Raw genomic sequence first — 21,716 nt, forward strand, 5'->3', positions numbered from 1 at the left:
GATGCATGGCATAAAGTTTTGAGGCAAATCGAGTATAGGTTCGAATCCGCCTTTTGCCACACTCGCTCTACTCCCTTTCCCCATCACATATCAGCTTGGAAAGGTATTTATTTTCAATAAAAAAAGAGAAAATATTAGAAATGGGGAAATAAAGTGTTTAACATGTGTTTAATAATAAGTTTCTTAATAAGTTTCTCGGTTAAGGGGTAGTCAAGGTAAACAGACGTGCTGAATTAGAGACGATAAAAGTGAGTGGGTCCAATATCATTGGTCTTAAAAAGTGGGTGGGTCTTGTCCCACCCACACACAATGGTTCTGACGCCCATGAATCTGGACCAAAATAACACAGTTGGATAGGCTATACTGCACCCCATCAGTAAGTTGGTTCTATACTGCCAGTGTTGGCGCAGTTGTGTAGCTTAGAGAAGATTAAGTCGTGATCACAACAAAACATCTTTTGTTATCTCGAGATCACAAGGAAATTAAGTCGTGATCACAAAACAAGACAGGAAAAAAATATTATCCATGGCCATTCGGGGCTTCCATTGTCCTGGATCATCTGCTGCACATCTTTCCAATTTTAGACACTTACAAAAGTGTTTGCTCCATCCATGCAATAAATGTACATCCTTGAATAAGCAGGGTTGTATTTCAAATGCGCACATATGACCCATTTTCCTAAAACTTCAGTATTTTATTTTATATAAATGAGCTATAATGTTGTACATGTATAAATAATGTATGTTTCAAGATCGATGCATATGCATCGTCAGGATTTGTAATCGATGCATCGAGAAAATGAGTGAATCGTTACAGCCCTAGTTACATGCCTAGCCGTTCTACATGGTCCTTATATTGCTGTAAGTGGCAGGTGTTCAATGAATGGTGTGATGGGCGGGGTCTCACTTCAGTCGCTGATATCTTGTGTTTCCTCCAAGACCTTATGGATAAGGGCAGGTTTTTTTCCACTATCAAGATCTGGCAGCTATCTCTGCTTGTCATGTGGGTTTTAAGTGCTCAGCGGTTGGGCAGCATTATCTAATCCGCAGATTTATGAAGGGTGCCTGACGCTCATTGCCAGTCATTAAGAGAACAATCCCTGATGAGTTTATGGCCATGAGCTTTGGTAAACTTGTGGAAATTGTAGCCTCTTTTTCCTATTTGTAGTGGAGATGAGTGGTACCCGGTGGGGTCTTCTGCTGTTGTAGCCCATCCGCCTCCAGGTTGTGTGTGTTGTGGCTTCACAAATGCTTTGCTGCATATACCTCAGTTGTAACGAGTGGTTATTTCAGTCAAAGTTGCTCTTCTATCAGCTTGAATCAGTTGGCCCATTCTCCTCTGACCTCTAGCATCAACAAGGCATTTTCTCCCACAGGACTGCCGCATACTGGATGTTTTTCCCTTTTCACACCATTCTTTGTAATCCCTAGAAATGGCTGTGTGTGAAAATCCCAGCAACTGAGCAGATTGTGAAATACTCAGTCAGACCAGCCCGTCTGGCACCAACAGCCATGCCACGCTCAAAATAGGTTAAATCACCTTTCTCTCCCATTCTGACATTCAGTTTGATTAGATTTTTATGGTTGTAAAAATAATGTTGATTTGACGTACAACTCAAAACTTGTTGATATTTCTATGTTGAATTCTTAGTGAGTTAACAACACCAATTCAACTATTTGGTGTTCAACGTTGTTTTGACGTTGAACCAATGTTTTTCATAAACTACATTTAAACGTTTAATGTCAGTCGAATGCCAGCTGGGTATGCCAGCAAAGCCCAGCTCTAGGTTTCCGGATATATGTATACCGTTATAGTTCCTACAATGTTTTTTTATTATAATATAAAATATTATTGTTTTTAATAACTGGGCTGATATACATAGCATAACATGACATAATAAAAAACAATGTTCCATATTGGTCATCTGTGGCTTTCATAATTTCATGTTTGTCATAATTCATGCATGAAAGACGGAGGCTTGGGCCGTTTGATAGCATTCTACTGCAGTTATTAATTAAGAGAGAGAGAGAGAGAGAGAGAGAGAGAGAGAGAGAGAGAGAGAGAGAGAGAGAGAGAGCACTGATGAAGAACAGGTGCAGCAGGGAGAGCGGGAGAGATGATGAGGAAGTGAGGCAGGGAGGATCATGGCAAATGGAGTCAGGGACAGGCGTGGATTGTAAAAACCATAGAATTCAAAAGGGTATACTTTATTTTCACATGATTAAGTGTGCATATTAATTAAGATTAAGTGTGCATATTAATTTTCTGACTGCAGTGTTGATTTTAATTCCCTGTCTTTGCACCTGAAGCACATGCTAATTGAATCGCACAATATTTACTTTATAGAAATGTAAAAGGTGTGTTTTTCTTGTTATTCATGTTATAGCTTTCTTTTTCTTTTCTTTTTTGCTTGAATGTTACTCTCTCTTGCCATTTGCATTGTGTCTGCATTGGAGAGAAATGTGACAGTATAAAAGACTGAAATGAAGAGTCGACCCTTCAGTTAATGTCAGTTTATTTATTTCACCAAAAACACACAACACAGACAACACCGATTACAGAGGCATAAGACCATTTCATCCTTTAAAGTAGAAATAAAACATGTTTATATATAATCTCAACAATTTTTTTTTTCATGTATTATTTTATATTAGACTAGTAAATTACTTTAACGTACTTGACAGGTGTGATGATCAGAGGAGTTGAGTTTTTCCCTCCCTGGTTTAGATCTGGGCTAAAATAAGGATAGAGTTTCCCAGTGAAAGACTGAGCAGTGAAAGAGTAGATATGAGAGCTGGACTCCACATCATAAAAGGAGACGAGACCCTCCTCATAATCCACAAACACACCGACCCGCTGCGGTTTCACTCTCAGAGACAGAGAGATGAGTGGATCAGAGAGAGCCGCATATTCATTCCCATTCTTCAGCCACACAATCCAGTATCCATCACTGGGTCTCAGTGTGATCAATCCCTTCCTGTTAACGGATTCTCTGGCCACTCCTAATTCCCATTTAATCTTTCCCTTCACCTGCACCTCATAATAAAATCTCCCTGAGGAGAATCCCTCCTTTCCCAGGACATTTGTAAATCTATCAAATCTCTTCGGGTTGTCTGGGACTCTCTGTCTAATGTCTCCACATCTCACTTGTTTTCCATCATCAGACAGGATGAGTTTAGGATAAGCTGTATCAGGATCCAGAGTCACATCCACTGAGAAAACAGAGAATATGAATCATAACACAAATTTCTCAATACAAAGACTGTGATGATGTTCTTAATATGTAATCAGTGTTTAATACTGTAGGCCAGTGATGAAGCTGTGAGTGTATGAATGTAATCTTGTAGTACACACACACACACACACACACACACACACACACACACACACACACACACACACACACACACACACACACGTACCTGCATACTGCTGCATCCTCTTCAGCACTACAGAGACACATGGCAATAAAACATCATCAGATCTTTGAGATGATTTGACGTAGAAATTATAGACATGCTTAAGTTACTTTTAAAAGCGCTGCCTGATTTCAAAGACACACACACACACAAAACATGTTTGTTTCCCTATACAACTAAACAAAAACTGGGCAGGTGTTAACACATTTTAATGGAATATCAATCAAGTTAATAGAAAATGTCAATGAAAGAGTTATCTTTGTAATGTTTTATGTAAACATGTTCACAGAGGTACTAAAGCCTCAACGCTTCTAGTACAAGATGAATTCACTGCATGTTTTCTGAAATTAGAGCTTAATATGACCTACTCTCTTCTGGAATATCTGAGAGGTGATGATATGAGACACAAACATATTTTCATATTTCAGCTTTAACAGACTCATTCTTCATTACTGATATTAAAAGAATATGAATATGTGTATCTGTGCGGTGCATTTGCTATTGTCGTACCAGTGTGTGTGATTTTCTCCTGTAGAGTGTCCTGCAGTTGAGTCAGAGCTCTCCTCAGAGTCTCCAGACTCTCATCAGTCTTCACACTGATCTCAGACCAGTTCCTGGTGTTTCTAGAGCTGCCCCGGGATGAGTAAATCTACAGCAGGATAGAGGAGAAATCCTTCAGCATGGGGAGTGTTATGGTGTCATATACTGCATTATCATTGATCAGAGAGATGTTGACTGACCTGTAGGAGGTGGAGGTGATCTTCAGTGTGTGAGAGCTGCTCCAGCTCAGTGTTTCTCATCTTTAGCTCAGTGATCTCCTGCTCCAGCTCTTCAATGAGCTCTTCCTCCTGTTTCTCCAAAGCTTTCTGCTGCTCCTCCATCATCTCCAGCAGTTCAGTCTGACATCTCTCAATGGAGCGGATGAGATCAGTGAAGAGCTCAACACGGGCTGCTTTCTCCTTCTCTGAGTTTCTCTGCTCAACCAGGACAATCAACCAATGATTAGAGGTGTTTGATAAGTCAAGAATCACTGTTTGCACTGAATGATTCTTCAAATCATGTGTCTTATTGAGGAGAGATGTGCTGTTACTTTCCAGACAGCAACATAGTATCGGCCCAGATCCGGGCCACATCTAGAATTTAACATGTACTAGATGTGGGCTGGATCTGGGCTGACACTATGTTGCTGTCCGGGTGATCAGGTAATCACAGCCGTGTTGATATTCAGACCAAAAGTGTGATTGTGAGTGTAATATTGTTTTTATACAACAAGTCAATAAAGAAGTTACTATAAAGTTTTAGACAAATTATTGTCAGTTACCTTGTCTGTATTTGCTCTGACCACCAAATTTTTTTTTAAACAACTCAATTAATACAAACAAGTCCCAGTGCTTTTAGACTGTTTAGGACTAGCCAGAACTAAATGATGAATACAAATAATTATATTATTTTAAACTTTAAAAAAAACTCACTTTTCTGACTTCTGATGAGCGTTTGAAGTCTTGAATCTTCTTGATTCTGTTCTGGATCATCTGCTGCACGTCTTTCTGGGTCTTCATCAGTTCAGTCTATAGACAGAGAACACACAATGTTTTCATCATTGATTCATTGTTTCACAAAATAAAAAAATGTGATTCCTCATGATATGATCCATTCCTTCTTCTCTTCAATCTCCTCTTCTAAAGGAACAGTGTTGTGGTTCTTGTGATCTCCTTCAGTGCAGAACAGACACACACACTTCTGATCATCTCTACAGAACAGCTCCAGAGGTCTCTCATGTTTCTGACAGATATAGTCCTCCAGATTCCTCACAGGATTGATCAGTTTGTGTTTCTTTAAACCTGCCACTCTCAAATGAGGCTCCAGGTGAGTTTCACAGTAAGAGCTCTGACACACCAGACACGACTTCAGGGCTTTCAGCTTTCTGTCCACACAGACGTCACACACAACTTCAGGCTTTTTCAGAACTTCAGTTTTTTTCTCTGGACTTTTCTTTTTATAGTGATCTACAACTTCTCTGAGTGTGTTATTAATCTTGAGATCAGGTCTGTGCTTGAATGTTTCTTTACAATATGGACAGTTGCAGGTCTGGCTGTTGTCCCAACACTTATTCAGACAGGTCTTGCAGAAGTTGTGTCCACATGGAGTGCTGACTGGATCAGTGAACACGTCCAGACATATAGAGCACTGAAGCTCCTCAGTCAGTGGACCGCTGGAGGAAGACATCGCTGGAGAGAAAAATGAAGAAGATAATTAACATACACTAGTGTGTGCTGTTTGTTGAGGGTGCGGAATGTTAGGGGTTTCCCGAGACAGTAATATAAGATTAGCATAATGTAATTTTTTTTAACAAAAATAATATTGCACTATTACTGTTTTAATGTAGCCTAGTTGTAAAGTACAGTTGTGTAATTTTTTTGCTGGGTCTGCTATTTTTTTTTTACATTTATTTGCCACTATTTGCAATCATTTAAATGTATACAATTTATATAGCAACATTTTATTAAATGTGGTAGGCGATCTAACGGAAGCTAGATCTTTTACTTTATAATGTGTTAAATGTGGATATTTTTCTTACACAAACCCATAGATTCACTCCAGAAGGCCTTTATTAACCCCCTGGAGCCATGTGGATTACTTTTAAAATGGATGGATGTTCTTTTTTGGGCTTCAAATTTTGGGCAGCCATGATTACCGTTATAAAGCTGGGAAAAGCCAGGATATTTTAAAATAAAACTCAGATTATATTTGTCTGAAATAAGAACGTCATATACGCCATGGCTTAAAGGTAAGTAAGTAATGGGGTAATTTTCAATTTGGGGGAACTATCCCTTTAAGCCCATTTGTCCCATATGTATTAGTGCATTTTGGTCTCTCGGGTAAAAAAGGATCGAAATCCTGCCTCAAATTGTCATATTCTGCCATGAAGCTCTCTCATGTGTATTTAATATTCATATTGATGTGTTAAAATGATAGTGAGGGAAAAGTCAAATCTGAATCTATGACCTGCTGTTTAGACCAGAAACAGCAAGTAGGTCATATACTTACCCTTACCTACAAATAAAACTATATATGTCCATAAAAACAGACATTTTGTATGACCAAGAGTAGTTTATATGACTAAGTGTAGTTTTAATCTTGTTTAATTTGCGATTTTCAGCTGCAGTTTAGCAGGTTTGTGTTCAGTCTGTCTGCAGCTCATTTACTTCCTGTTTCTTTAGTCTTTATGTCATGTGACAAAAACACATAATTTTCAAATTACATCATATTAATACAATTCTGATACCATAATTAAGTATTTGACGTTCCTAAACATGGTTCTGTTCAACATAACCCAGTTTGACATAAACCCACTGCCAGATCACTTCCATTAGAAACCTGATTCAGCTCAATCTCTCTTATATTTCTGTCATTACCTGTGAGGATCAGATGTGTCCACAAGACTTCTTTTGACTCGGCTCAATAAATATTCTGTTGTTTGAAGAGGTTGATCGTTTCAGGCGTCCGTACTGTTGTTGAGTTTCACTTTCTCTGAACTGCAGTCAGATGTCAGAGCTCCTCCTGTAGTTACACATTTTAATTTTAAGCAGTATTTTTCAGAAGTGTCCAGTAGAGGCCACCTCACAATGACAGCTGTTATCAGTTATCCACATTTTCCCTACACCCCATGATGCTTTGCGCTGCAGTAACATTTAATTGTCCCTGTATTCACACATTTACTTTTGTCCCTGTATTCAGTTTGTATTAGGACTGATGTTTATTTCAGGTCACAAAGAGACTTCCTGTGAAGTTTCCAGAACAAATATTGCTTAACTTAAAAAATGTTTCATAAAGTCATAAGGATCCTTAGTCAAGCTGTTGCTCTTATATCTGGTAAGGTTCAGTCAATCTGCTCTGAGAAACACTGATGATTTTACAAGATCAGAGTTTAAAGGTTTATAGCGTCTCAAGCACAAAAGAAAGAATCATTAAAACAAGTTTGTTGACCTAAGTGTTTGTTTGGAACAACTAGTATTAATAGTTTTTATAACATTCATCAAGATGCTTACTGTCCAAATGATTTTCAATTCAAGAACTGGCCAACAAACAACAAACCATTGTCTTATTTCAGTTTTATTCAAAACAAGATGGTAAAAAACAAATAATAATGGCATGACCAACTTTTTACATTAGCTACACAACTTTAACAAAAGTGATGGATATCCAAAAGGAGGAGGAAACGGTTTGGATTCACAGATACATCATAAATAAACAGATTCCAGCATTATGAGCAGTTCTGGAAACTCATGTTTGCAATACATATCATGCAATAACAGGATCTTAATCCATCAGAGACTAAAAATCACTACGGTCAGGAAAGAAGCAAACACAAAAGTGGAGAAATGCAGGGGAAGATCCAGACGTTCTGGACAGGAGAGAGTCGGGACTGAATGAAGAGGTTTGGTTTGTGTGAATGTCTGTGTCTGTGACTGAGGGGATCCGTTAGGCCGAGTAGTCCTGCAGAACCACACAAATAAACAGAGAAAAATGAATAAAGAGATGAGTTTAATTTTTTAAATTCAGTTTATTACATTATGACTATGTTATTTGGCACATTCAAACTTCTACATTATATTTAACAGCAAAAATCTTAAGTTATTTAAATGTCCAAGGGAAGTACATCTGGACTTACCGCTCTGGGTTTCTTATTCATCTTCATGTCAAATCTATAAGGAGAAAACAAATCAACCCCATTATGGTCAGATAAACTAATAAACCCATTTAAAACCCTTCATGCAACTAACTAAAAAACCCAACATGTCTATAAACTCCACAAGCATGCAGCTGAAAAATAAATGCAAAACCAAAACAAAACTGCAGCAACATCTGCGAATGATGAGGTAGAAGCAAGCAGCACAGCATTCATCCACGCGACGTGGACGGCCCTAACAGCTAACGGACAGAAGACACGGGGTGAGAAACAGGAAGTAAAATTGAGACTTACTCAAAGTCATAATCAAACATGCCAGAGGGGCTGAAGGGGGCAGCGTTAGGAAGGAAGAGAGCATCAGAGGTTAGTGCACTAGACCGACCAGCACATCAATCCCACAGTGGACTACATAGGGTCAACACTTGGGTTTATAGAAACTAAAGCAAATATCAGACCTTAACTAGTGCTCATCTTATTTAATGGGAAACAACCTTCATCTGCTCCAGTTTAAAGCTACACTGTGTAACTTTTTTAGTTTATTCTTAGCTAAAAACACTGAGTTCTTTCAAAAATATATGTGCTCATTAATGTATATTTACTTATTTCAAGTAATAAAGTATTCTCGTCAGTTCATAATATGCCATTGAAAATACATACGGGTGAGGGGTTCGAATGCTGGTCGCCATGTTGCCCCTCCATCTTGAAAGTACATTAGCCAAAGAGGGACATACCCATAAATTCAAGCTTCGCCTTTCGCGTTTTAACACTCGATGGCACCGTGTCGAATGTGAAGAGGGGGATTGCCGTGTTAATCTTGGACTAAATCGGCCACCGTAGGAGTTAAAACGAAATCAGAATTGAGAGGAACAGAAACTATTATTCACTGGATGGTCATATACCTTTACACCGCTAGATGGGGGGAAATATCACACAGTGGAGCTTTAAAGCAAAATCAAAACTTCCAATCTATAGAAATTTTCCATAAAACATCTATGAATACACTAGGAAAATGGGGTGTATGCACTCTGCACTAAGTAAAACTTTGAAAACTATCTCCTCAAAATCTTCCTTCTGTCCATCTAATACAAACACAGACGTCTGGCAGCTTTAAGCGGTTTCATTTTTTTAAGCGTTTAATTCTCTAATCAAACCAGCCTCTTGCAGGTCTGAACTGGACCAAAAAGACAAAGAACTAATTAAAGATACTGAAAAGAAACACAACTGAGCAGGAGCCACAGCATGATGTAAACCCCTCTTAATTTGGGAAAAGAGTCACCATCATAATCATCTATAAATATGTTAATTTATAACCACATCCACTCAGATGTGTCCACAGGACATTACATTAAACATTTCACAGTCTGTTCTGAATTAGCACTAGATCAGCCAGAGTGATATCATAATTAAATAGACTTCTAAATATTATATCATGGACCCCAAGGGCATGCTGGTGATCAGGTACCTATGTCTGTTTTTGTTCTTGCGTTTCTTGTGGCTGTTGTGGTGGCTTCCCGAGGAAGAGGAAGCGGCTTTCTGGGGTTTCAGGTCCTGAAGGGCTCCGTCTGCCTCCTCTGTGTCTTCTTGGCTGGGTTCGTTTTCCTGGTTCTGGAGGTCCGGGGACGTGTCACTCTCTGTTCCGCTGCCTGGCTCGCCTATATGAGTTTATACAAACATAAAGTGATTAACGTATTACGCCACTAAATCAAAGTAACTTTAAAATATTGCAAAACAATCGTCATAATTGTTGCTGTTCCTCTTAAAGGTACACCATGTCATTTTTTTGGATACAACATCAATCCTCCATTTTTGTCCTACCCTGATTCACTATAGTAAGTATATTATAAATCTGTTAAACCGGTCCGGATTTCACAGGAATTTGCGTACATATACATCACTCGCCTGTGTATATCTTGCCATATTTGTAAATCAAGAAAAGTTGCTCTGGCTACTTTGATGTGTGTATGGTATGAGACCGGCATAGGTCAGTTGTCTGAACGAGCGGGAAAGTTTATGTGGAGCGGCTAAATCTCTAACCTCTGAGAGTTTGCTGGGGAAAAGAGAACACGACAGATCTTGTAATAAAACAAGAATTAACATCGGTTTAGCTTTTTAGAGATGCCAAGAACTGAGGGATTTGAAATGTTGAAAACGATTAATTACTAGTCTCAAGAGTTAAACCAGTTTAGATGGAAAGGAACTCAAGCGGACTAGCTGAAGTATTACTGTCAATATGATAACCATATTCATCCACAGTCACGCAGAGCTGAAGTACAACCAAAACAATGTTCTTCCTCAAATTGCATATAGTTTTATTTTTTAAATAACACTTGTTTGAAACATTGCAGCTCAGACACCAAAATACCACAAGCGATTTGAAAGAATACAGAGCCTCCTGCTCTTGTGGTTCTTTGACGTAATACACTGACAAAGACGGCAAAGACCCACATTTTTACTTTGTGAGCTGCCAACCTAGACAGCATTTTTGGACTTCACATGCAAGTTCCAAATATTCATAACTTGCTGATACCCATGTTTAAAGGGGTAGACACCCAAAATAATATCTTAAACGGTGTTCCGAAGATGAACGGAGGTCTTACGGGTGTGGAACGACATTAGGGTGAGTCATTAATGACTAACCCTTTAATACCCAAAAAGGATACCTGGGTAGTAGTCTCTTTTGATTTTAAATGTTCAGATTATCCAGAGGGGCTGCACATACAGCTCACTATGTTTTAAAACACTGTCCATTTAACCTGAAATTTCTTGCAGACACAATAGTCAAGATTCAACTCACGTTTTTCATTCATATGATCAGGAATCCCTCCAAGAGCACACACAGCCTGTAAGACAACCCACATACACATATTTTCTGATTTTTTCATTTTATTTCTTTGTTATCATTCCTTGTTATATATTTCTAATACTGACCGCCACTGATGTGACAGAGGACTTGCTGAAAAGGCGTTCCGCTTCCTTGAACTTCCTGTTCCTCCGATCAGTCTTGCTGTTGGAATTCCTAAAGCAGAAGAAAGCTGCATCATGATGCTGACCTGTATGCTCTTAAGATTTTATACATCACATCAAGTCACTTCACACTCACTTTTGATTGGTCAGATATCGGTCCCATCCTCGAATGATGTTCCCATACATCTGAGTGTCCTCCAGGTAACTGCCTTCAAATGCATAAATCTGTCTTTCCAGATTCACCAGAGTCTCCTGATAAAAATACATGCAAAATAATTAGCGGCTGCAGCTGTCAATCGTACAACTTACATATGATCACATCGTAATAATATTCATTTCACTGTGCAGTTCTACTTTCTTCAAAAAATGTTCCCCTTAAAAACACTGTACAGTACAAACCTCAAACTAACTTATGCGCAAGTGGCATGTCTTTAATGCTGTGTATCTGCTCTACATGTTGAGCATCAGGAGGCGTCATAACAAAAGCGGCTAACACAGTTAGCATGTTTATATAACATTAATATACAGAATATACAGCAGTCATTGGAAGACTCGTTTTGATAAATTTAGTACAATTATAATATCCTAAGACTAACTGATTATTAAATACAAACACACACATGCATTCATTTTAAATAATGTATCTTTAGTTTAATTCAGTCTCGCTTTAGCATGCTAGCACATACACGGGTATTTCACTCTATATACGCATTATTTGGTGCCGGATCAACATGGATTCTGTACTTTTGGTTATTTAGAAACGTGTATAATTACCGCGAGCTCTTGTTTTCTCTTAACCAGCTCGGAGAGTTCGCGGCGGGTATCTGGGATCTGCGGTGGAGTCGCTTTGGCGTGCATCGCCATGATGGAACTGAACTGCTCAATGACCGAGAAGAGCTGATGCGGTTCCTTCTGACTGCAGTACTGCATATGTCCTCCAGTCCGACAGAGGGCGCTCGCTCCCCAACAGAGGAACCCAAACAAAACTCAAGCCATCAAATCGAATAAAAAAAATGTAAAGGGGTTCCTCCAAGACTTTCTTATAGATTTTTTAAAATAGCATTTTTGATTCATAACATAAGGTCTGTGGTTAATCTTAACTAAAGAGGTTTCATCTCTTTTAATGTCACTTCTTTTTAGGCCTCGGTTTGGCTACGAACAGTTTTATGCCAGGGAAATATAATAATAATAATAATCCGACACTATGTGTATACAATTAAAGCCCTAATAATAATGTAAATCCTAATATCGAAGAAATATAACATGTTTCAGATTTTATACTGCTTGAAATTACGTTTAAGGCGTTTCCATGTGACCGTGACGTGTACTCTTTGACCAATGAAACGCGGACATGAACAGGTAAGCCACGCCTTCATGAGAATTTGGTTTTGCGTTGGTTTTCTTTTTAGCCAATATGAAATTTCTATGCCTTTAGCCATCAATAACATGGAACTCGCATGTGCCGCGTACAAGCTCTCGCGCTTTCTCCCGCTTTTTTGTCTTTTCCGTTATTTTACACACAAATATAGCCACCAAGAGGCGACAGAGTGTTTGTTAGAAAGCAACTAGCCTTTCGTTGACTAAATGTATAGAAGTGCTAGGCTATAGAAGTGCCACTAAAAGCCTGCCTTTGGGATAAGAGCTGGCAAGGGAACGAAAATAATATTAAAATATTTATTTCATATTGCTAAAATTATGTAATTTTATAAATTAATTAAAATAATGTATACTTATTTCTATTATTAATGTAATTATTTTGTTTATTGTTTGCCAGTTAGCAGAGTAAACTTGTTTTCTGAACCCAGAGCGTGACGTTTACACGTTGCCATGCCAACAAAGTAAATCCGACCCAGACTCTCTTCTTGAGCGAGTTCACTTTGCAACAGCATGAAAACAACAGGACGGGTATTTCTCTCGATGTTTAAACTGACTGGTCATTAATAAAAAGTTTTTTCTCTGTTTATCTTTTTCTTTCTCTCTCCCTGTACATGTTCAGGGAGAAGAAGGCATGGGTAAACTACACAAAGGGCTGAATGAATGTGAGTGATTTGCCTTTAGTGTATTTAAAATTGCTAAAGAGTTTTTTTTTTTTTTAACTGTATTTATTCTTATTCAGAGTCGTGTATCTGTTTCTGTAGATCGGGGATGTATTTCATCTATTCCTACCAAGTACCAGACAGTCATCGTCAGTAATGAAGAGAAGAAAGGCTTTTTCTCACAGTCAAAGAGGTTTCAGAATCACCTGGTGAGTTTCATTCATAATCCAACACATTCCCACATTCAATTAAATCGATCTATCTAACTGTCTGTCCATTTGTCTATCTATCTATCTATCTATCTATCTATCTATCTATCTATCTATCTATCTGTCTGTCTGTCTGTCTGTCTGTCTGTCTGTCTGTCTGTCTGTCTGTCTGTCTGTCTGTCTGTCTGTCTGTCTGTCTGTCTGTCTGTCTATCTATCTATCTATCTATCTATCTATCTATCTATCTATCTATCTATCTATCTATCTATCTATCTATCTATCATTTCAGAATGAGAACCCAGGGCCTGGTTCATATATCTCACATGCAGTTGCTGAGGAATGCAGTCCTTCTTTCTCTAAAAGAGGAACAGGCAGCTTTGCCTCAAAAGTGAGACCCTGATCATCAGACACTATACTTGCTTTCTTATCCTACATTGATGCATGTGCAGATGTCTTTTTTTATAATTAAGGTCTTGACATGAGTCATAAACATTCAAAATATACTTTTATTTTTAAGACATTTGGCATTTTATTTTGTTTAATTGGTTAATTCCTTGCAGCTCTTTGAAATATGATATTATGAATAATGACATTTATTTTGCATCTCAAGGCTGGTCGTGTGCCCCGTAGCTTTCCGAGATTAAGCCCAGGACCTGAGGCGTATAACCTCCGGACGTCTCTACTTCACAAGCACGATTTTAACAGAGGAGAATCCAGAACGTTCCGTCTGCCTCTTGCAGTACAGAGGGAAACGCAAAAAAGTGGAAATCCTGCACCAAATCAATATGATGTACGTATGTAAGACTTTAGCAAGCACTCCAGTCTTCAGTGTCACATGATCCTTCAGAAATCATTCTGATATGCTGATTTACTGCTCAAGAAACATTTCTGATTATTATCAATGTTGAAAACAGTTGTGCTGCTTTATATTTTTGTGGAAACCATGATAAAATTGATGAGAAGAACGTTTAAAAGAACAGCATTTGATTGAAATAGAATCTAGTGTACACTAAAGTAAAGTCTTTTCAGTGACTTTGGATCAATTTAATGCGTTCTTGCTAATTAAAAGTATGGATAGAATGGAAATGTATGAATGTGTGCTTGCTTGCTTGATTGATTGATTGATTGATTGATTGATTGATTGATTGATTTCCTGTCAGGTGTCTTATAGTTTTGTGGACAGAAATTCAACCATTTCGGGTCATTGTGCATTTCGCTCCAAAACCAGACGGAGTGCCATTGTCTCTGACAGCTTTAAAGGACCTTCTCCCTGTGAGTAACTCACATGCATGACCAGTTTTAGATGGAAATAATTAAGTTAAATGTGCAATCTAAACTGTCAACACTTCAGTAATTAACTCTGATCTTAAAAACAACATTATATTTGAAAACGTGAATATTGATGTCGTGTTGTCGGCTTTTCAAGGGTGTGAATGTATCACATATCACAGCAGTGAATGCATGTGCATGTAATTACAGCCACTGTACAGATGGAGTTAAATTCAGTAGTGAAATGAGGTGTTAAGTGTTCATTGGAAAAGAAGAGAAACTGTATGTCCTGCTCTAATCAAAACCAGTTATTTTAATAACTATTTAGCTATATATTTATTCAAATGTCCATGTTTTAAACAATCTACTGCCAAACAAACAAAAGACATAGCAGATTGTGAATTTCCCCATTTCTATCCTTATTCTGAAGGCCACTATAAAGTGAGTGATGTTTTGGTCCAGAAGACTCCTCAAGTTCCTGTCTCCTGTTTTAAATCCACCACCGCCCGGATCCGGCCACCAGTGAGAAACAACATCCCCGGTCCCGGGACATACAACCCATATCAACCACCAGAACCCGTGAAGAGAACCATTCTACCGTAAGTAGACTGCAATGAACTTAAACCAATAAAATACATTTGACTTCATGCTGTTAAAGGGATAGTTCAGCCAAAAAATTCTGTCCTCATTTACTCACTCGAGTTTCTTTCTTCTGTTGAACACAAAAGAAGATATTTTGAAGAATATGGGTAACCAAACAGTTGATGGATCCCAATGACTTCCATAGTATGAGTTCAGCAGTACAAAGAAATCCATACAAGTTTGGAACAAGTGGAGGCTAAGTGAATGATTTTTAAATGACAGAATTTTCATTTTTTAGATGAGCTATCCCTTTAAGAGCAACAATACACTGGTGGAACATCTACTATTATAGATTTTTTTTTTTTTGGCCATTTAAATATTGCTTCATATCTGAATACACAGATACTTTTGAATATATTTTAGACATAGAACAGCTCCTTTTATCATTTACTAGTTTTCAAAAGTGGTATAAAGATAATCATGATATATCAGATGTCTCATTCTTCACACTGGATTAAGATGTTTTATCACTGTGCAGAAGGAGACACTATTTGGGATTATCAGCGCAGCCTCTGATACCCGCCAAAGACCCACCCTTCCCCGGCCCGGGACACTATGACATCGTGAACAACGATCCTCCAGCCAAATACCTTGTGTCCAGCGCCGCCTTCCTGTCTGGAACAAGCAGGTGGACACAGGAGGACAATGGACAGGACATGCCTGGTCCAGGTAACACTTACATCATCTCTACTTCATTGAAAAATTAGGCTTTTACTTATATTAGCTGTAGTTTGCTGCCGGGAGACACCAAGTCGATGTCAAAGAACTAGCTGGTGACGAAAGCCAACTGTGGTGTTGCCTCTCGTTGGCTGCGCTTGAACACACCAAAAGGACTGAAGGCGACTGTCAACTATCATGTGCGTTCTGCGCCTGCGTGCCACTAAATATCTGTCTATATCAACAGGTATCAAAAGTCTTTCATCATTCAAAAAGGGAAATTGAAACTAGGACTGCAGATATAGAAACGTAAACAAAGCAGTGCTTGCCTACCCGTCAATCGCGACGATCACTTTCTTCAATCCATAGGGCTCATCTTATTATGAAAATATTTGTGCATTTATGCGCTCAGGTAAGATGACGTAAAATTATAACAGACTTCTGTCTGCACCGCCTTGACTTCTTTGCTCGAATTCATTCCCGAGTACTGACTCGAACACCCAATCACAGGTCTCTCGCTCACCGCCGACCCAACACCCAAAAGAACCAGGCCATGTCCGGCAATATCAGAGTTAGTATACACCGACTGACTTACATTTGTCCCAACATTGTTGACTATCGGTTTGGTGTGTCCTGGCCTAAAGCAGTAGTTCACTTTATGATTTACACTTCTTGATAATTTACTCACCCCTATGTCATCCAAGATGTTCATGTCTTTCTTTGTTCAGTCGATAAGAAATTAAGCTTTTGAAGGTAAATATTCCAGGATTTTTCTCCATATAGTGGACTTCAATGCAGTCCCATGGATTAAATATCCAAATTGCAGTTTCTCTGCAGCTTCAAAGAGCTCTACATGACCACAGATAAAGAATAAGGGTCTTATGTAGCAAAACAATTGGTCATTTTCTAAAAAAAATTATGTCGTGTGTGTGTGTGACGTAGACAAAGAAGTACCGCCCTAGTTTACAGACCGAGTGTGCAAAGACTAAGTCCAAGAGCAAGTCCTTGCCCCTGATGTTGTTGATGTGATGTTTTTCGGCCAACCCTATCTTTCTAATGTGACGTAATGTATAGCACATCTTCGAGATAGTGCTTAGTCAAGCATTTGAGGTTAAAAAGCATATAATTTTTTCAGAAAATGACAGATTGTTTTGCTAGAAAAGACCCTTATTCCTCATATGGGATCATGTAGAGCTCTTTGAAGCTGCAGTGAAACTGCAATTTGGACCTTCAAACCGATGCACAGCATTCAAGTCCACTATATGGAGAAAAATCCTAGAATGCTTGCCTCAAAAACCTTAATTTCTTATCGTCTGAAGAAAGAAAGACATGAACATCTTGGATGAGTGGGGGTGAGTAAATGATCAGGAAAGTGAACTACTCCTTTGAAGAGTTTAAACTTTTGATCATGTAACTGAATATCCTAAATTTCCTCCTCCAGGCTTCTATGAACCCACAGTCCTTTCAAAGACATCGTTCTTGTATAATCCTGCAAAAATGTGGATACCTGCTTAAACAAACTGTTGAATGTTTTAGTAAAGAATTTACTTGTAGATTTGAAGCAATTGTGTGCTTTTTATTTCATAAAATGTTAATGCCCCAGTAAGATTAATTTTTTATTTTGAATTTTTATATCAAATTCTTGCTATGGAGAGAGATATAAATGAGTACTGCATGCAAAATCACATACTTGGGTGAAAAACAGTGTGCAACAAAAGAAGTTTGTCCAAATTCACAGTACTCATAAAAGAGTAGGAAAAAAAGTCTCTGGACCTACTTCCAGCGAGATTCTAAAGTGTGTATATGATGGACACTTTACTATCCCACGAGGCCACGGGAGAGGATTTGTGAATGGAGGTGAAAGCGACACAACTGTTGCTAGGTCACATAATAATGACAACATGGCGGATGTAATGCATCCAGATTACATTCATACTACACACGTCCATACTATATAGAACATACTTTTTAGCAGTCGTGATGTAATCTACTCAAGAGAGAGTGTGTGATTTCGGACGCAGCCCATGTCTCGTTGCTTTTGAACTTCTACCAGACGTGTCTGCAGTGATCTGAACGAATCAAAGCATTCTCAGAAGCGTAGAGCTGCTTTCTCAGTCTGACTCACGTCTGAACAGCTGAAAGTCAGAGCAGACACAGCTGAGCTCCAAACCCTTGATCCTTTAGCAGCTGATCCTGGACCTGCTGGACGGTGAGCAGGATGATGTGAGTGATGTGCTTCAGCTGATCCTGGGTCAGTGGTGTATTAAGCGGTAGGAGCAGCTGTTATGGGACTAGAGGAGGGTGTGGAGGTCTGTGCTCATCTGAACAATGCCAAAATCTATGAGGGGATTTCAGACGCTCATGATTTGAAAATGTCCTCTGTAGCTTCAGTGGCTGACCTCTGCACAAGGTCAACATTATGCATAAAATGATTCATCAGGACTGTTTATCTTCTTAATACCTTTTTAGATTATCACAATTTATACGATTATTTTACAACTAATTATTTGCAACATGCCAATATACACTAAGAATTTTAATATTTTTAAAGGTCTATAATGCTCTCCAAGGCTGCATTTATTTCAGAAAAAATACAGTAAAAACCGTAATATTGTGAAATATTAAAAGTGAATAAATTGAAAATGCAATTGGTCAAAGTTGAATTTTCAGCATTATTACTTCAGTTTTCAGTGTCTCATGATCCTTCCGAAATCATTTTAATACGCGGTTTCCTTTTCAAGAGACATTACTGGAATGTTATCAGTATTAAAAATTTAGAAAAACACAGAGATACATTTTTTGTAGGTTTCTTTGATGAATAGAAAGTCAAAAAGAACAAAATTAATTTGTTTATTATAATTATTATAGATTTATTTACTGTAATTTATCAATTTAATATATCCTTGATTAATTTTTTTTATTTTTATATTACTGACCCCAAAAACTTTAAGGGTAGTCTTTATGCTGATGATTTTAAATGATAATTATGAAAATATAAATCTTCCTAACCAAGCTTTTTAATTGTTTTAAATGTGCATTATTTATTCAGCCTTCATTTTAATTTATGAAATTTGAAATCATGTGTTTTTTTTCCCCCTACATGTTTCTTGTAGGTGTTTGCCAGGTCATTGTTATGCGGTGGCTAATGTGTTTTGAGTGACGTTGAGTGATGCTGTTCAGTTGCTAGGGTGGTTGCTAGGTGGTAACGAGCCACCCTCAAGTCTCTGATTGTCTGATCTTTAGATGGCTCCAGTCCCTCCCTTAGTGTAAGACAAATTCTGAAGAAGTAATAGCTTTTTTTGAAGAAAAAGCTCACCTCTCTTCATTATTTGACGTGTCGTTCTGTAATCGACGCAGAACGAGTTATGCACTGAATTTTAGTGTTGTCAGCCTTTAACAATACCATAGGAGTAAAGATATTACCCTTCTCTAAATAAGAGTTTGCTTTTATAGAACTTCACTTCTTTCAGTATCAGATTTAGTTGAAATATTTGGTGTAATAAGAGTGCAGAAATGCAGAATGTTGTCCACCCATCCCGTATGACGCCTGTTGGTGATATCTCAAACCCCGCAGCTGTTTCGGACCACCCCCGTCAGCAGCTGTGAATATATTCAAATGCTGACCTCACCATTGTCCGATACAGCTTCTCTTTATTATGTGCATATCATACAGACTTCATAAACTGATCTTAGGCCTATAGCTGATAAAGTGAGTGATGTGATGTTTTTGAGATGAGCATGCCACTGACCAACATATTCCAAAAGTTCATTGTGCATCACTGAGGAGGGGTCGGCTGTAACGGGGTATCCTTAATACGATAGTTCACCTTTAAATTGAAAACATTTATTAATATTACACCTATAGGTTTTTGTTGTTGAACGTCATCCAACGTTGTGTGAGCGATATCACAAAATCTATTGTACTACTCACATTTCAGTATGTTTAAATTTTGAATTGATAAGTCTTTCTTTACTATTCATGGGTGAAGGTGAAATGATCAGTTTTCACCTTAAAGGGATAGTTTACCCAAAAATGAAAATAGTGTAATTTACTAAACAACCAAGTTGTTCCAAACCTCTGAGTAATTTTTTTTTCTTCAGTTGAACACAAAAGAAGATATTTTGAATACTGGTGGTAACAGACAGCTATTGACTTCCATAGTATTTTTTATGGAAGACGATGGTTATAACGTCAACTGTATGGTTGCCAACGTTCTTCATTATGTTGGAGAATCTATAAATCCCTGAGCCGGGGCCTGTGGATTCTTTAATCCACCCCTGTAGGTGACAGATGGCCACACCTGAGAACAATTCAAAATGCATTTGATTGAAGTGCAGTGAAGTTTTTTTTTTTTAAAGAGACGCCAACAGCCTCTTCAAAAGCACATCCAAACACTCCATTATACTCCAGATGCAATCCTTTTTACCTACTTATGTACTATTCAAAGCCATTTTGTAGTAAGTAGTAGTGTGTTCACAATGAAAATAATTATAAGTGCACGTCAAATACCCAAAACAAAGTGTGGAATGTTGGATCCATGTGCACTTAGAGGGGTAGTTCACACAAAACATTAAATTGTGTCATTTACTCAACCCCAAACCTGTTCAAACCTGTTGAACACAAAATAAGATATTTTAAACAATGGTAACAGATGGTTGACAGAACCCATAGACTTCCATTTTCTGTCTTACTATGGAGGTCAATGGCAGCTGTCCAGTTACAAAAAAAATATATATCAACAGAAGAAAGAAACTCATAGATTTGGAACAACTTGGGGGTGAGTAAGTAATGACAAAATGTTATTTTTGGGTGAGCTATCCCTTTAATGATCACTGTTTCATTTATGTAGCGGAGGGGGTGGCGCTAGCTTTCTGTAGCTAGCTCTAGACTATATCTTGCATAGTTTAAGTTTATAGTGTATATTATGTAATTTGGGACACAGCATCAGATTTGCCCTTCTTATCATTGATGATTGTGCATGTTAGTTGTTGAGATCACAAAATACCTCCAATTATTATCAGATTTGATGTCTAACCTCTTTACTAGTTCTCTCTTTGGTTTGTTTGCAGGCCACATTTTGATGTGAAATCTTCACAAAGCACTGCACAGATTATATAAAACCCACCAGCATACTCATAAACCTGATTTATGTTTTTAAGATGAATCACATTTGTGAGTCGGTTTTCTGGTTTGGGGGGTCCAGTGTGGAGTGGACCAACCTGACCGCATTCTCACCTGTAGACTCAACAAAGCCTCTTTTATCACATCTGTGCCGTTCTCCATGGCAGCGAGACATAACTGAGATGATTTTAGGAAGGGTATGCAATGAGTGCGCCATCTTTCCGGATACACGTCCCCGGGGTTCTGCGCTGTACAGATCTTAATTGTTTAACTCATGACTGATCGGATCTACATTTATCTCAAAATACCCGCAAGCGTGGACTGAAAGCAGTCTGAGAAAACTCTCCGCCTGACTGCGTTGCATGCGGTTTTTGACCTCTGCGTTATTTTTGTCTGCTTTAGCGTCATCCTGGTTTGTTTTACACTGATTTTGTTTTAGTAAAGTAGATGACTTGCACAAATCTAAGTGGTTTAATGCAGGTATGCTCCACTGATTTAGTGCTGGTATTGCTGGCTGGGTTATATCAGCGGTACCAGATGGCTGATTTACTTCATGCTGCTATAATGGCCTGATTTCAACTCTTAAATGCTCTAGTTAAAATATTAAATAAGAGCAGACTCGCTTTGGCTTACACATGAGCCAATCCAGGGGGAACCATACTAATGACATTTCCAGTAGTCTCAGATTTGTGCGGCCACACTTAGAAC

General features: G+C 38.2%; 3 protein-coding genes across 9 annotated transcripts; 1 reads left to right on the top strand and 2 right to left on the bottom strand.

Annotated features, from left to right (window-relative positions):
• Positions 1 to 2,509: 2,509 nt before the first annotated feature.
• LOC137047452 (E3 ubiquitin-protein ligase TRIM39-like) lies at positions 2,510 to 7,092 on the bottom strand. The gene is made up of 7 exons (XM_067425098.1): positions 6,836 to 7,092; positions 5,076 to 5,647; positions 4,892 to 4,987; positions 4,160 to 4,393; positions 3,930 to 4,068; positions 3,423 to 3,449; positions 2,510 to 3,212 (listed from the first exon to the last, which is right to left on the bottom strand). Exons 2-7 carry the CDS (start codon positions 5,643 to 5,645, stop codon positions 2,656 to 2,658), a joined length of 1,623 nt encoding a protein of 540 aa, XP_067281199.1. The 5' UTR covers positions 5,646 to 5,647; positions 6,836 to 7,092; the 3' UTR covers positions 2,510 to 2,655.
• Positions 7,093 to 7,514: 422 nt separating this feature from the next.
• meaf6 (MYST/Esa1-associated factor 6) lies at positions 7,515 to 11,999 on the bottom strand. 2 transcript variants are annotated; one of them, XM_067425105.1, is made up of 8 exons: positions 11,848 to 11,999; positions 11,210 to 11,325; positions 11,038 to 11,125; positions 10,904 to 10,949; positions 9,572 to 9,761; positions 8,404 to 8,433; positions 8,092 to 8,125; positions 7,515 to 7,916 (listed from the first exon to the last, which is right to left on the bottom strand). In XM_067425105.1, the coding sequence occupies exons 1-8, from the start codon at positions 11,935 to 11,937 to the stop codon at positions 7,902 to 7,904; spliced, it is 609 nt and encodes a 202-aa protein (XP_067281206.1). In that variant the 5' UTR covers positions 11,938 to 11,999; the 3' UTR covers positions 7,515 to 7,901. The 2 variants fall into 2 exon arrangements, with proteins under 2 accessions (XP_067281206.1, XP_067281207.1); XM_067425106.1 differs by lacking the exon at positions 8,404 to 8,433.
• Positions 12,000 to 12,531: 532 nt separating this feature from the next.
• stpg1 (sperm-tail PG-rich repeat containing 1) lies at positions 12,532 to 17,412 on the top strand. 6 transcript variants are annotated; one of them, XM_067425099.1, is made up of 9 exons: positions 12,533 to 12,978; positions 13,070 to 13,112; positions 13,212 to 13,318; positions 13,608 to 13,706; positions 13,929 to 14,108; positions 14,479 to 14,590; positions 15,018 to 15,186; positions 15,708 to 15,898; positions 17,328 to 17,412. In XM_067425099.1, the coding sequence occupies exons 1-9, from the start codon at positions 12,961 to 12,963 to the stop codon at positions 17,399 to 17,401; spliced, it is 993 nt and encodes a 330-aa protein (XP_067281200.1). In that variant the 5' UTR covers positions 12,533 to 12,960; the 3' UTR covers positions 17,402 to 17,412. The 6 variants fall into 6 exon arrangements, with proteins under 6 accessions (XP_067281201.1, XP_067281200.1, XP_067281204.1 ...); XM_067425103.1 differs by having other exon boundaries at positions 12,904 to 12,978; positions 13,244 to 13,318; XM_067425100.1 differs by lacking the exon at positions 13,070 to 13,112 and having other exon boundaries at positions 12,532 to 12,978; positions 13,190 to 13,318.
• The last annotated feature ends 4,304 nt before the right edge of the window (positions 17,413 to 21,716 follow it).

Source organism: Pseudorasbora parva, chromosome 19, assembly GCF_024679245.1.
Source record: "Pseudorasbora parva isolate DD20220531a chromosome 19, ASM2467924v1, whole genome shotgun sequence".
Lineage (NCBI taxonomy): Eukaryota > Metazoa > Chordata > Actinopteri > Cypriniformes > Gobionidae > Pseudorasbora > Pseudorasbora parva.